Genomic DNA, 16471 nt, shown 5'->3' on the forward strand with positions numbered 1-16471 from the left:
TAGCAATTTTTGACTCACATTCTTCTTCAGTCAGATATAAAGTGTGCAAACACATGTGGTTCCTTTTCTCGTATAGACACTTGGGTTTTATTTGAACCAGTCCAAATTATCTCGAAACCAGATTTGGTTGGTAGCAGAGGAGAACATATTGGCTTTTGGAGGGGCGAAGACGGTGATAGAACAATCTTGGGATAAGGAAAGCTCCCCAAATAGTCATGGATTCAGCCTCTTGATCTTGAGATGTTGGTGGAAACTTTCGAGTGAACCATTCGGGACCCACTGTCCTGTTTACGAACGGAGCCATCGAAGGGCTGAATTGATGACACCGAGCAAACATCATGATATATGCTAGAAAATGCTCGCGAAGTTTACCAGTCTCTTCTTTTGGAGTTAGCGAAGCCAACCTGGTTCCTTCTACAGTTCGATTTTTAATATCTGGATTTTCTTCGTTCACAACACCTCGAAATGGGAGCCGAGTCTCGAAAGTAGAATTGAGCCATAGTTGTAGCAGCCAGAAGGGGCCAGCGAAAAGCAAAGAACCTGTTTTTATAATTCTTTACAAGGTCTGTTGCTTCACCTAGGTTCTCGTAGAGAAACCCTAGAATTAACTGGCTCAGGTTTAGTTTGGTTCCGGCATTAAGTTGATTAGCCATACAGAGATATCTTTTTGCTACTTGTATGGACCTAGAACAGAAGACGCACCTCGAAAGCCATAAGGCTAAGAAAGCAATGTGCTCTTCGTCTAAGACTACCTCATTATTTTCGTCATGATACTGTTGAATGAATGCAGTATAAGTAACAGTTGCTTCATTGAAGTTAATAGTATCAGTGTCCATGACGTTGGGGTCGAAGGATTCTCCAGTTGGTCGAAGCCCCGTAATGGCAGCTATGTCGAAGAGCGTGGGGGTGACCATTCCACATGGAAGATGGAAAGTGTTGTGGGAAGCATCCCAAAAATAAACTGACGCAACTAACATGGTTTGGTTGTATTCTAAACCAGTCTTGGACAGTTGGATTAAATCATAAATGCCCAGTTCTTTCCAGAAAGCAGCCTTGTGTTTCTCTACTCTTGCCAACCAGGCATAGTATAGTTCAGGGTCTTTTGCTAAGGGAATTGACCTAAACACTTTCACAAAATTGGTTACATAGTCTAACCTAATTTTCTCTAGGGCTGAAGGGTTTTCGGTCGAAGATTTTTCCGTATCATCAGGCTTTGCTAAAATAGGACGGCCATCTTCATCTATTTTATTCTTACTAACTAACGGCCTGGTTTTATAATAAGCAGGAAAGAATTTATTCAGAGAAGGGTTAGTTTCTCCTGGTAACGGACCCATGAAAGCATGAGTTTTCCCATAAAGTTCAAAAGGAATGATTACCTGAGAAGCGTAAATGGCGCGTACTTCCGCAGAATTTGGGTTTGGTACGCACTCTTGATCCCCCATCTGTGTAGATTGTTGAAGTTTCAGAGCTGGTTGAAGAACATTTGAGGAAGACGCCATGAGTAAGTTTGATTTTTTGGAATGGGTTTTGAATATAATCAGGAAGTGTTCTTTTCTGTGGAGAAATAAGGGAATAAGAGGTGAAAGTTATGTGAAGGTTAAAGTTTCGGTATTTAAAGGTATAACGGAAACCCTTTCAAATTTATTGGGTAAAAGCCAAGAGACACGCGGCAGGCGTTGATTTCATCCAACGGCAGTCGAATAGTTATTAGCTTTACTCCTAGTATATAGGAGTAATGATCAGAAAGTAAGACCAGAACGTGGGAATGTAAGTTATGAGTAGACATCTTTGAAAATGACAAGACGTTTTGGAAATAGGGTCATCAATGATTATAACGTCAGTCAATGATCTTGGAACTCTAAAAACGAAATCTTATTACCACAAGAAACGCCTATTTCTCTTGTTTTTCGAAATAGGCATTTATTGGGGGCAATTTGTTAGATGAAGATTTCGTTTTGCAAATATGATCCTTCGAAGGGTGAAGACTCGAAGGAGGATGGTTCCTGATGACCGTCTTTGAAGATAAAATGGCTCCTGATGGCCATGTTTCGAGGATGAAGAATTTTTAAGTCATAACGGAGATAGTGAATGCTGAAGCTAGTAGGAGTGTATATCTTCGAGACTTAGACAAATTTTACGAAATATGTTAAGTACTGATGCTTAGTGTATTTCCGTGGTATTTTAATGTTAAGTTATATTGCCACGCGTCGAAGGAGGATTCAGGCGGGATGATTTTAAATTCGAAGAAGTTTTCATAACTGTCCAGAGACAGATGGCTTTCCGAGGATTCTTATGAGAAACGTGGCATTAGATTAGCGTAGGACCGTTAAGGTCGAAACTAGTATAAATAAGGGTTCTAATGTTAGGATTCAGTGTGTTCATTTTGTACAAATTACTCACATATTACTCAAGTATCAAGTGTTAAGAGAAAGAGTTTGCTGAGAAATGTACGTATGACACCACCACCATTTTAATACATGTGTATTTTCCTTTATTTTCAAGTATCTTTCGATATTATTGCATTTCGTTTACTTCTTGCCATTTACATTCCTGCATTCTTTATTTTCATGTTATTTATCTTTGAAGTATTTAACATTTCCGCACTTTAAGATTCTTGCACTTTTACAGTTTTTGTCTTATGTTTTATTTTGACTTACTTTTCTTCGCTGGAGTTACGTATAACTAAGTGATTGCTAACCTTTACTATTTCGATTGAGTAATTCTTATTTTCAAGACAAATCATAAACATAGATCGAATAACAATCTTTTTGACTATGTCCTAGGATCAATCTAGTCGATCCTGCGAGTAACCAAATCATATTTATTATAGTTTGGAAGACTAGCGGTTGTTTACCGGAAATCACCGTAAACAGATGTATACTAGTAGAATATAGTTTTAGGGAATTAATATAGAGTTATATTAAGGTTTTTAATTATGATGTTGATTTTCTTAATACAATGATAATAAATATAATATAATTATAAAATAACAAAACACTACAGATGAAATTAGTTTATGTTAAGAATAATAGTAACCAATTAAATTATATTTACTGTTATTGAATAAAAAATAGCAATGAATATATTATTTAAAATCGATAATAGATTTATATATTAATCTAAAAATATTTTCATAAGTTTTAATTGATGTATTAATTTTATTTTTTTAATATAATAAAAATAAATATTTGTATATTAATTAAAAAATAAAAAAATACTTTCAACACAATTATTTTATGATAAAAAATTTATAAAAAGAATTTAATTAGCTATCATATTTTCTAAAATATAACATGAATTAAATTTTGGTATAGACTAAATAAGTTATAAAGAAAGAGGATCATAGTAAGAGAAATTAATCTAGTCCATTAATTTAAATGGATAAAAAATTAATGGGTATGATTAATTGTTCTCATTTCTCACGTAGATATCATTTCTCACTATATACACTATATATATATATATATATATATATATATATATATATATATATATATATATATATATATGTGTGTGTGTGTGTGTGTGTTGTCTTCTCTTTTCATTGAGGAAATAAAAACCAGCAATGGGTTGTTGCTGCCATGGATTGTAGAATAAAAATCAGTCTTATATATGAACCATTTTTCATAATATAATCACTCGAACAATATATAAACCCATAGACAAGATTTTATACCCTATTTTGAAGACTAGGAATAAGTTATAGGTGACTGAGAATATATGAGAAGGATTTTGGAATTGTATGAGCCTGTTATGCATATTTGCGTATATTGGTGTTAATTGTAGTTCTCCAAGCCTTTTTTCAACAATTGATAATCTAGTATATGCTTTCATTTTCCATGCTAGTTGTCACTTTTAGTTTTGGTAATTAGTAAATGAAGGATAGGCAACATACTTTCATGCTATTTGTAAGTGAAATTGATATTATAAATGATTGTATTTATCTTAATTTAAGAGTCTTTTTTTCATAATTTTTTATAGTTAAACACACATGAGCTCATTATTTCTACAAGTATCCAAGTAAAATGAAATTGATATTATGAAGATGATTTCTCTGAGATAAAACAAGAGACTTGATTTTGTTATATCAGTTGTGAGTTATTAGTCGTAACTAATTTAATTAAATTTATTAAAATTACTATTAGTTAAAGCTTGTATTTCAGTCGCCTATTTATATCATTAAGTATCTGTATATATGTGAATACGTTTAGTTGTGATACATATTCATATAAACTTTCTATATTGCGAAAAATAAAATTATAGAGATTGATAGATTATAGAGTCTTAACAAAACTATGGCCATCTTGTGTTGTTTCTGTTTATGATCTTGATGTCCGAAAAGATCTTAGTCGATAGATACATGGCCGCCGGCGGTACAGAAAGCTTGTTTCTTTGGTCGTATAATACTATTCCTGTTGGGTAAGATTTTCATTCTAAGTTCATTCTAATCTTTGTATTTTTTGCGTAGAAAATTTTCATATAAATTTTTGTTTTAATTTATAGAGCACACTGGTTGTTGCTTGCTATCAATCCTATAAAAGAAGTGGTCTGTTATATGAATTCGGTAGATGGTGAGTGGACCAATTATTCGATTATGAAGTCAATGATTGATAGGTAAGTGGGATTGTTCTAAATATTCGTGTATATTTATATATTTAATTATTTCTGTGAGATTGTTCTAAATATATGTTTTTATTTTGTTAGATCAATACAAGTATTGCAAAGTCAAAGAGAAACATGAGTATCACGGACTAAATCAAACAACATTACTTGGATCAAAGTGCAGGTACATTAATTTTTACAATTTTGCTTATAATAGTTATGCTACTTGATAAAACAATACAACTATAAAAAGCGCTATCATAGATAGGCCTAAGGCAGTGCTTTTTCTTAAAAAGCGCTTTCATAGATAGGCCTAAGGCAGCGCTTTTACTTAAAATGCGCTTTCTTAAGCCTACTTTAAAAAGCATAAAAGGCATTTTAAAGTAGGCCTAAGAAAGCGTTTTCCAAGAAAAAAGCGCCGCCTTAGGCCTATATATGAAAGCGCTTTTTAAGAAAAAGTGCTGCCTTAGGCCTACCTACGACAACGCTTTTGCTTAAACAAAAAGCGCTGCTAAAACCTATAGCAGCGCCACCTACGACAGCGCTTTTAAAGCCAAAAAAAGCTTTTCCGTAGGTCTTTTATGGCATAATGAAGGGATTCAATTACTGAGATGGTATTAGTTCTGTCACGATCCTAACCTAAACCCTTCTCACCGCCGCCGCCAATATTTGATTTACCATGACAGAAACAAACTCCCATTCTTAAACTTCTGATGACACTTCATCAGCCTCCCAAACAAACCCTCCTCGGGCGGCGAATACTAACTTCCACTCCTCTTTCGCCATCAACAACGTCAAAACCATCATCCCTATGGCGTTGGAAAATGATTCTAATCTCTACCTCTCACGGCCTGCCCTCTTCAAGGTGCAAGCACACGTTCACAATGTACTTGATCACATCATCCCGCCATCAGATGCACATGCCATACAAGCATCAGCAGACCTTAAGGCTAACAATTATGAACTTTGGAATTGACTTGATGTCGTGGTACTGCAATGGATGTACGCAACAATGTCGCAGGATATTCTCCAATCAACCCTCATCGTCGATGACAATGCCGAAGAATGTTGGAAGCGCATCGCCACTATGTTTCACGATAACAAGCATTCTCGTGTTGTGCAGTTGGAAAATCAATTCAGCAACACAAACCTGGAAGATTTTCCATTGACAAAAGCGTACTGCAACCGCCTCAAAACTCTATCTAACCAACTCGCCAATGTCGGCTCTCCGGTCAGCGACACACGTCTGGTGCTCAAAATGATATCCGGTCTCACGGATGCATATGCTGGGTTTGTCACCTATATACAGCAACACGACCCTCTCCCCACCTTCGCCACAACAGGATCACGATTGGAACTAGAGGAAGCAACCATGATGTAGCGTGCCGCTCGCGAATCACATGCCTCCTATGTTTCGGCCGCTCTCATGGACAAAGCTCTGGCCATCGAACCTGCACCCATACCGCCATCCCATGCATCAAACTACCAATCATCTCCATTGACACATCGCGATTATAGAGGAAAGAAATAGAATCGCGTTGGTCGAAATTACAGAAGAGGAAATCACGGGCAGCAACAACAACAATAGTGGAAGCCATTGAATTACCCACCTTGGCAACAATGGAGTCCTTGGAATTACCCACCTTGCCCTTACCCAACCTTTGATTGGAATAGATCAAATACTAGTCCTAAGCCCCAAAAAATTGGAATTCTTGGGCTCAAACCTCACTAGGCTGCTTTCAATGTGAACACTACTAGCCCGACTGACATTGAAACTGATTTCAGCACCCTCAATCTTTCTCAGCCAGACCCCTCTTGGTACATGGACATCGAAGCCACCTCTCACATGACATCCTCGCAAGGTAGTCTCTCGTCATATTTTAATTTGAGCAAAAATAATAAAATCATTGCCGGAAATGGTTATTCTGTTCCAATTTATGGTCTCGATAGTACACATTTAGATTTTCCCCATCCATCCCTTGTCCTAAACAATGTACTTCACGCTCCAAATCTAATTAAAAATTTAGTGTATGTTCATAAATTTACTATCGATAATAAAGTTTCAATTGAATTTGACCCATTTGGATTTTCTGTGAAGGACTTTGAGACGGGGATACCTATCATGAGATGTGAAAGCCAATGTGACCTTTACCCTATCACCAACCACACGACCAAAAATAGAAACCATCCATCCACTTTTGCAGCTTTGTGATCGTCTATTTGGCATAATCATCTAGAACATCCGTGCGAACATGTTTTGTCTTTTCTTAACAAAAATAAATTGGTTGAATGTAATAACTCCATTAAATTACATTCTAATTTTTGTAATTCATGTCCTCTTGGAAAACAAATTAAATTTCCTTTCACCAATTCTCTTAATAATTGCTTGTTGCCATTTGATATTCTACACAGTGATGTATGGACATCTCTCGTTTTAAGCTCAACAGGTCACAAATATTATGTTTTATTCCTGGATACCCGTTCAAATTTTTTATGGGCCTTTACTATTTCACCAAAATCTCAAGTATATCCTATTTTTCGAAATCTAAGAGCTTATATTAAAACACAATTTGAATGGGAAATCAAAACAATCCAATGTGATAATCGTGGTGAAAATATGTCTACCAATTTTCGTAAAATGTGTGAACTTAATGGAATATTTTTTCGTTACTCTTATCCTTACACCTCATCTCAAAATGGTAAATCTGAGCAAAAAATAAGGTCCATTAATAACATTATTCAAACTTTATTAATTCATGCATCTCTACCTCCTTCGTTTTGGAACTATGCTCTAGAAATGGCCACCTATCTCTCTAATACTTTACCTAGTAAATCAATTAATTTTTAGTCACCTTTCTTCAGGTTATACAACAAAAACCCTTCATACTGTCATCTACGTGTTTTTGGTTGTCTATGCTTTCCTCTATTTCCCTCAAGTACCATTCACAAACTTCAACCTTGCTCCACACCATGTGTCTTTCTTGGGTATACTTTAAATCATCGTGGTTATAAATGCCTCGAAATGACCACACAAAAAATTATTATTTTTCGTCAGGTCGTGTTTGATAAGTATACCTTCCCCTATGAAAAGCTGCACACCCTCAATCTACTACCTACACTTTCCTCGACAATCACTTATCCCTTTATCTCATCAACCATATCATGACCCAAGACCAAAGCAACTAACAAACCAGTTCCCCGGTCCCTCCTTCAAAGCCAAACACCTCCCCAAAATCGGCCTACACCACACCTTTACCAAATACACCCCCTCAAACCGTGCGGCCCACTACTCCCTCAAACTTGCCCCAATCAAATTCAACCCCTACTCTAACTTCATCATTCCCTCCTCCACAATCAAATCACACCCTGTCAAATAATCTTCCCCCGTCTATCAACCTACCTCCCAAGCCAACACAAAGCCATCAATAGGAGTCAACATGGTATCTTTAAACCTAACCAAAAATACTACAGTTTACACACTCATGTTACAAAATCCTCCTCCCTAGGAATCCAGTGTTTGCGCTTAAGGACCCTAATTGGAAAATGGTTGTGCATGATGAATATAATGCTCTAATTAAAAATGAGACGTGGGATTTAGTACCACGACCACCTGATGTTAATGTTATTCAATCTATGTTGATTTTTAGACATAAATAAAAATTTGATGGTTCTTTTTAGAGGCATAAATCCCGACTTATAGGTGATGGTGCAGTCAACAAGTTGGCATTGATTATGGATAAACTTTTAGCCCAATTGTCAAACCCACTACCATTCACACTGTTCTTAGTCTTGCTCTTTACAAATCTTGGCACATCCATCAGTTAGATGTCAAGAATGCATTCTTCAATGGTGAACTCGAAGAAACAATTTACATGTATCAACCATTAGGATTCATAGATTCCAAACATCCTGATCATGTGTGTCGTCTCCGCAAATCACTATATGGGCTCAAACAAGCCCCTAAAGCTTGGTACAAGATGTTTTCCGACTATGCTTCATCGATTAGCTTCTATCAAAGCAAGTGTGATCACTCTCTATTCGTCTACAAGAAAGACTCTCATCTAGCCTACCTTTTAATGTATGTAGATGATATCATCCTCACCACCTCCTCTAATAATTTACGGCAGTCCATCATCCCTCTCCTCAACTCCGAGTTTTCTATGAAATACTAAGGACACCTCAACTACTTCCTGGGTATTACAGACACTCGCCATAAGCATGGTCTATTTCTCTCACAGAAGAAATATGTCGAAGACATCCTCTCACGAGTCGGTATGTCTTCTTGCAAAAATTGTCCAACTGTTGATACAAAATCAAAGATGAGTGTCACACATAGTGTCCCGTATGAGGACTATAACACCCTGGATTTTCAATAATTCTTATGAAATAATTCTTATATTTGTATCCAAAATAAGAAATAATTCTTCATAAGATGAGTAATGTGTACATGTCTTTAATTGTCATTTTAATATGCTCTAAAATTTTAATATAATAAATGGTCATAGTATATTACATATTTAATATTAATGGTTTAGTTTTTATCAACGTTTGTTATAATGTTACTCTATATCTCTGAATATTATTCAATGATTACTTGTTTAGGATCTCAATATATGCTAAATGTGTATCTACCATATGAAATTGAATACTTATTTGTTATGTTTTTTATACTATAGGCTTATTTGTCACTTGATACTCAAAATTTTGATACGTGATTTTAGAAAGTTAACGAGGCCCTTTAGAGAGGTCTAAATTAGGGGCTCCCTAAAAAAATACGTAAATAACACAATTTTGATATGTGAATAATACCGTGTGGAATATAAAACATCTGGTGTGGAGGTGGTCTTTTTGCGGGAAAATTACTCATCCCAATTATTCTCTCTACGAGTTTTGCAAGGATCCTTTGCATTTTTTGTCGTAGTTGTAATTGGTTGGTAATTCTCTTTTTGTCGGGTTATTCCCGTTCTCTTGTGTAATTGGGTTGGAGAACCCTTAGTTCTCCGTTTTATCAATATATCTCGCTTACACAAAAAAAAAAAAAAACACAAATTTTTGTGACAAATTTTTGTGACAAAAGTAAATGACATTATTCTTCATATAGATATAGCTATATTATAGCAAAATAACAAACATTTATGAAATCCAAACAAGGCCATAAGTGACTCAGCAATTAAGTTAAATTGGGAACAGCATTTAAACAACTAATAGAAAAACATAGATGAACATATAACACAGAAATCCACATAGGTAGATTCCTATTTATTACAACAGAATATGTAACATTCCCATAAGCATATATAGTAGCAGAAAATTGTCAGCATCACCCTCCAATTCTCACTTCCAAGTCACAATTAACCAATCCTACAAAAGATGCAGCAACAAAACATTAACAAAAGATAGTAAAATCATTAAATAGAATCATTAAATAGGGTTTAGAGATTAATAAAAGATAGTAAAATCACTAAGTAGTAGGTTTAGGGTTTAGACTTCACAATAAAATCATCTCAACAGTTATTTTTTATATGCAGACAAACTAATAATAATTACTAGAAACTCACACACACGGAGAGTTAGGATTTGAACTCTGGTATTGACGTTCAACCTAACAATATTGACCTATTATCAGTTGAGTTACGATTTGCGGACTTTCTACCGTTATATTATTATGATAGATTAATTTAAAGAAAAATATATTTGTGATGCATTTAGTTTATGATTTTCTTACTTGGAACAATCTGCATCAGGGGAGATACTGATTGGAATGTTTATTCCACAGTTTCCTGGGAGAGACTTAGCCAACTGTGAGTTGATTTTGAAACTCTTGGCAGTAGATTTGATGCAGTTACAAGCAGCTGTTTTATCCTCTGATGTTGATACAGCAGAAGCAAGAGATTTAGCTCCAGTGCAACATTGACTTGGTGGTTGTCCACTTCCACTAACCAAGTAGCTCACACAAGGTTTCAAGTCCTTGATCACATCGCTGCACGAGATCGCAGCCTCTGAGTTTGAGGTAACAAGGACGAGAAGCACGAGAACCGAAAATGCAATTGAAAGAGATTTCATGGTTATTGAAAGAAAATATGAAGTTGGCTTTAATTTTGCATTGGTTGTTGTTCATCATTTATAGGACTAGAGTTTGAAAGGAAGCTAAAACTTGCAAGTAAAATAGTCTTTTTAAAATTAATTTGGTGAATGTTTGTATAGCAAGAAAAAGAAGTATACTATTTTTTTTGATATTTGTCTTGGATTTTGTTAAAATTCAACGTTAGGTGGAAGTAGTGAAGAAGGGGTTATTAATTTCAACAAGTAAAATATGATTGTGTAAGTTCATTGCAGCAACTTATTATTACTTTTCATATATTTTTCACTTAAGTAAACCCTCAAATTAGTCTCTAACCATGTGCATTTTAACAATGGATGATGATGATATATCTCTAAATCTGGTTTTAATAGGCCCCTGGATTGGATATCTCAACCATACATTATAAAAATATTTCATATTGTATTTACTATCACAATACCAATATCACTTGCTATAATAAAGGTTTTAAATAACAGTTGGGATCGGTTGCAGCGTAAAGACTTCGTAATTTGGGCTGATTCAGGTGCTACGTTACATATTGCGGTTACATATTGCGGTCGTTACAGTGTAAATTAATCACAATATGTTGCACAATAAAATTTGATTTCAATTTTACCTTAGAACAAAATTTTAAATCCTACCTTTGATGCTTCAACAAGAAACTAATAATACCTATTAGTAAAATTGGAATAAGTTAGCTCTATAGCCAATATTTACAATTGCCATGCTTTTTCGTCTGCAAACATGAAGAAAGCAAATTATTGAGTCGGGAAGGGAATCTAAAACCTCGGGGATTGTCACATTGACGAAATCGAATCCCCTGCAATAAAAAAATTACCGCATTCACACATTCAACATATTTATACTCGTTAGATCAAAATCAAACATTTCAAAGCTTAATCTAATTTTTCAATCGTTTTAAAATAAAATATCAAAATTTTCATATAGACTCTTGGATCTTAATCTGACGATTTAAAATGTGTTGAATGCGTGAATGCATAGAAGTGAACAATGGTCCCATATTGACCTAACACAAATCACACAAAAGTGTTGGCACTACATCTATTTATCTAAAAGATTGAAATTTTATTCTATATAAATCACCTCACTTTTATATTATTTAACATGAACTTTTCTATCAAAAATGGAACTTTTCGTCACATTTAACATATCGACATGAACAATAATCAGATATACTTCTCGCAAAAAAAGAAGATACATCATATGGGCATAATCTAAGTGTATCAGAAAACAGAAGTGACCAAAAGTAGCACAAATGAACCAACACACATAATAGAACAATCAACAGTTCCACGCAACGAAGTCTAATTCGCTCAAAATGTTGCTAAGAGGAAGTCTATTCTCGACAACCTCATCTAGTCGGCCGAGCAGCTACCCTTTGGTTGTGCAATCGAGTTATTATCTCTTTCAACAATATATTACGAGCTTCTTGTGAACCAATTGAGGTTCTTGTTTGTTTCCTTGTTTCCAATTCACGAGGAAACAATACTTGTACTGTGTTCCACATAACTATGCTCACATTGGGAAAATTTTATTTACTGCAAAAATATTAACAATTGAAAACACAAAAAACAATAAGTATTGTATTTAATTTGTTACAAAATAATGGTTTCATAAATTTAAAAACTTTGTAAAACGTAAACCTTATCGAAATCCACTGTCTACAAACCGGGCATGTTTTCTTGTGCTTGTCCATGGCAACTAGCAAACAATTTCTACAAAAGCTGTGACCGCAAGATATGGTGACTGGCTCAAAGAATACACTCAAACAAATCTGTTTAAAGTGAATAAACAAAAAATCACCATCCCAACATGAGGAAACAAAGTATGAAAGATTAAACACAAGACTTATCTTACTTACTGCGCAAGTAAACTCCTCCTTCAGTTTATCAATGTAAGGAGGAGGTGTAGAATCCATTGTGTTGATGATAAATCCTTCGTTATAAGAGAAGATAAAGAGTCAGAGATTAGATTTTGTATTTCTTCACATCATAACAAAATATAGATGATAAATATAACACAATGAAAAGCTTCTTACCTTCGTTTATCTCTATAGCAAAGGGAGGATTAATGATAGGGTTAACAAGGAGATCTAAGTTGCAAAGAAATATAGGTAAAATAACTCAGCAATTTTTATAAATTCAATATAAAAAATTAGGGTTTTCGAAATATAAATGGGTCATGGGCTTCTTAATTTTGTTAGAGCATGATACTAATAGCACCTCTTTAATAATAATAATAGAAATTTATCAACAATACTGATTTTTTTTAACCATCTTAATAGGCTTTTAACTTTCTTTTGAGTTATCATACCAAGTGTTTTCTTTTTTACTTGAGAAAGCGGACATCAAAACGTCTTGCGGCCAATTTGAAATTTATATTCTTGGTTAAATTCAAGTTATATTGTTGGTTAAATTAACATTTGAATCCATCCATGTAATAGGCAAAAAAAATTAAAACTGAATCAGACATCAAATCAAATCGGTATATAATTTTGTTACCAAAATAAATATTAAACAAAACAAGGAAATCAAACTGAATCAGACATCAAATCGATATATATTTTTTTAATAGACAATGATATTATTAAAGGGATTATAATAGATACTTTGTTCGAATACAAGACGGAAAACTCCTGCGGCTCAAAACAACTGAGCAGAGAGAGTTCAAGATTTTAAGATTAGTCAAAAATTAAATCCCGATTGAACCGATTATAAATATATAAATAATTTTTTATATAAGAATAATAATGCACAAAAATAATTATATTTTAAAAAAATATTAAAAAATTATTGATAATTTCATAATAATTAACATTTAATGAGTTATATAAATTTTGTATATATTTAAAATTTTATATTTAATTATTTGAAAATATTAAAAAAATATCAATAAAAAATTAACACAAATATTTATAATGTCTGGAATTTTTTTTTTTTTTAATATGCTGTTTACTATATAATAAAATAATTAATTTGTCTCATTGTGTAGGGGCATCAATGCATGGGCGCGAGTTTGAAGTGGAGACATTTTATTGTTCACCTTTAAAGGGCAAACTCCAAGCCCTAGACTATATGTGAAATAAAATTAAAGGGTGCATTCCAGTTTTTACACATGAAGTTAAGTAAAATTTTAAAACTATGATGACAAAAAAAATTAATTTTAACTTTTACACGAGAAGTTAACGCTCTGTTTAGTAAAATTAGCAGTTGAGTGATAAACTAACTTATAGCTTATAGCTTATGACTGATGGCTGATGGCTGATAGCTGATAAGCTTATTAAAGTGTTTGGTAAAATTAGCGGTTTAACTAGCTCATAAATGTAAAATGACATAAAAAGACATTTATTAATTAATAATTAAATGCATATTTAAAATAATTAAAATTTATAAGGGTATTTTAACGGAAAAAATGATAAGCTATAAGCTATAAACTAAAACGCTATTTATAATAGCGTCTGAAAATAAGCTATAAGCCTGTGATGAAAAGACTGTTATCAAACAGGTCTTTTATTATCATACGAGCTTATAAACTATAAGCTATAAGACATAAGTTCAAAATATGACTAGTCCAACAGAGCCTAAGTAAAAATTCAAAACTTCAAATAATAGGTTATAGGCTAGGTAGACCCAAGAATTTAATTTAATATAATAATAAAAATAATAAATTAAAAATCTACTTTGTATATTATATTAATATTTAAATTTTATTTTTCATTCATCAAATGAATAGAAAATCACTGAGGAATTGTGAATAGTATTTACTAAAGTTTTACAATTTGACAAGGAAGAAGGAAATTAAATCTGTTCAGATATAATCCAAGTTAGTTATTTAGTTAGAAAGTTATATAGTCTAAATCCAAGTTAGTTAGGGTTTGAAAGTCACCTACTTGCACAATTACAAAAAAAAAAATAAAAAAATTTAATTTCTGAGGAGAAATGCATTTAACTTTGGCTATAGAAGCGAGATAACGAATGACGTCATGAAAAACTTTCACTTTACCCCTCAGTTATTTAAAAACCAATGGGTAAAATTATCTGCACATGTGTTTGATCCTTAGTAAAAGCTTTTTTATATTTTCAGAACTAGCGCCACATACCTCTTGATTTAAGAACAAAACTGAGGGGTAAGATAAGATTTTTTAAAAATACGTGTTACATTGTTTACACAAAATATAAATAAATTATTTTGTTTACAAACTACATTGTTTATCCAAAATATTACAGTGTTTGCACGAAATATTAAAGTAAAAATTAGTTTGTCAATGAAGATTAGATAAATAAATGATTTTATGCTCTTGCAATCCATCATATAGAACTTTTCTTGGAAAATTCTTTCACAAGAAAGAGAACAAGATATATAGTTGTGGATGTAGATAGTTTCAAGCGCTTCATGTTTCGTTATCAATTTTTGATATTCATGTTGCGTACCTAAATCACATGCCACCTTGGGTGATTAAGGTTAACACACCTATGAAATATTGTGTCCTCTTTCACTATTGTCGCCGCTATGTTCATCCTTCAACCACCTGGAAGAAGGACTGCCTCCGTAACGCCAAGTATTCGTCCTCAGTTCATTAGACCACCCTATTGCTCCATCATCCTCTTCCATGGAAAATCTGATATCACATCTATTTTCTAAATGCCCCAGTATACCACACACAAAGCAAAACAAACTAAGCTTCTCATACTTAAAAGTAATTACACACCATTCACGTCCTTTGTTTTTGACCTTAGTCTGTTTTTTAAAAGGGTTGTTGCAAATCAATCCTGACATGAAGTTAGTGTTGTTGTTCTTACATGAAACAATGGAATGCTTTCAATTTGTACTCCCACCTGAACTCTCTCAAGAATCAAGAGATTACTGTCAAAAGTCCATGGCCCTCCTTTTATCGCAGCCTACATATCCAGATTATCCGCAAAGTGAAACAAGAATATTTCATCTTTTGCTTCTTTAATGGTAACACCCTTCACCGATCTCTACATCTCAGCAATTCTCCCCTTCATCTACTTTACGTAAATTGGATTGCATAGAAATCTTCCGACCAGGCACCACTGCAAATTGACCGCTTCCTCTCCTTCCTCCTCCACATCAAAACATAAACCTTTTTCATGCATTGTAAATTCTCCATGTTAGGGCTTTCCATTCTGCTCTTGGAACCCAGATGCTTGGACTAGAAAACTCGGATAAACTACACCGCTTCTCAATAGAGAAGAAAACGAAGCCCTAACAGAGCATAGGGAAACCTATTTATATGCTATTGTAGTTTGTGGGAAATTAAGACACAATAATAGAGTAATACACAGCGGATATAAACTTCCCCACACTTCCTTGAGGATCCACAACAAATATAAGACGACAAAATAAATGCACAAAAGAACACAGATATTTTTAACGTGGAAAACCCCTCAACTTGAGAGTAAAAACCACGAGTCGTCCAGTCCAAAGAAATAGCTTCACTATAATCAATTAGGGGTACAAGAGAGTCTTAAAGTGATTCACAAACAAGTGCTAACAACCGCAAATCACAAAGCACAATTAACTTATAAATAAGAATCAAAAAGATGAAAAATAACTCAAATTTGTAGCTCCAATGCGATGCCCATATCTTTCAGCTCAGACCTTGTTTTCAAATTCTAAAAGGTCAAAATTTAGATATATGAGTCGCAAACATGCCCATAAAATTTCAGCTCGATTCAACGGTTAACGAATCGGGGATCGTCGATTTAGTGGGAGTGATGCAGAAAAAATGGGAATGAGTTTCTC

At 33.7% G+C, this 16471-nt stretch overlaps 1 protein-coding gene and 1 pseudogene across 1 annotated transcript; one reads left to right on the forward strand and one right to left on the reverse strand.

Moving 5' to 3' along the window:
- Positions 1 to 1497: 1497 nt before the first annotated feature.
- LOC131597457 (uncharacterized) lies at positions 1498 to 5983 on the forward strand (annotated as a pseudogene).
- Positions 5984 to 9642: 3659 nt separating this feature from the next.
- On the reverse strand, positions 9643 to 10703 carry LOC131599304 (non-specific lipid-transfer protein 8-like). Its single transcript, XM_058871709.1, has 2 exons — positions 10328 to 10703; positions 9643 to 9963 (listed from the first exon to the last, which is right to left on the reverse strand). The coding sequence occupies exons 1-2, from the start codon at positions 10663 to 10665 to the stop codon at positions 9954 to 9956; spliced, it is 348 nt and encodes a 115-aa protein (XP_058727692.1). The 5' UTR covers positions 10666 to 10703; the 3' UTR covers positions 9643 to 9953.
- Between the last annotated feature and the right edge of the window lie 5768 nt (positions 10704 to 16471).

This window comes from Vicia villosa, linkage group LG4 (genome assembly GCF_029867415.1).
Source record: "Vicia villosa cultivar HV-30 ecotype Madison, WI linkage group LG4, Vvil1.0, whole genome shotgun sequence".
Classification (NCBI taxonomy): Eukaryota; Viridiplantae; Streptophyta; class Magnoliopsida; order Fabales; family Fabaceae; genus Vicia; species Vicia villosa.

Coding starts and splice junctions, on each gene's coding strand:
- LOC131599304 (XM_058871709.1), bottom strand. CDS start 10,665: ATGAAATCTCTTTCAATTGCATTTTCGGTTCTCGTGCTTCTCGTCCTT.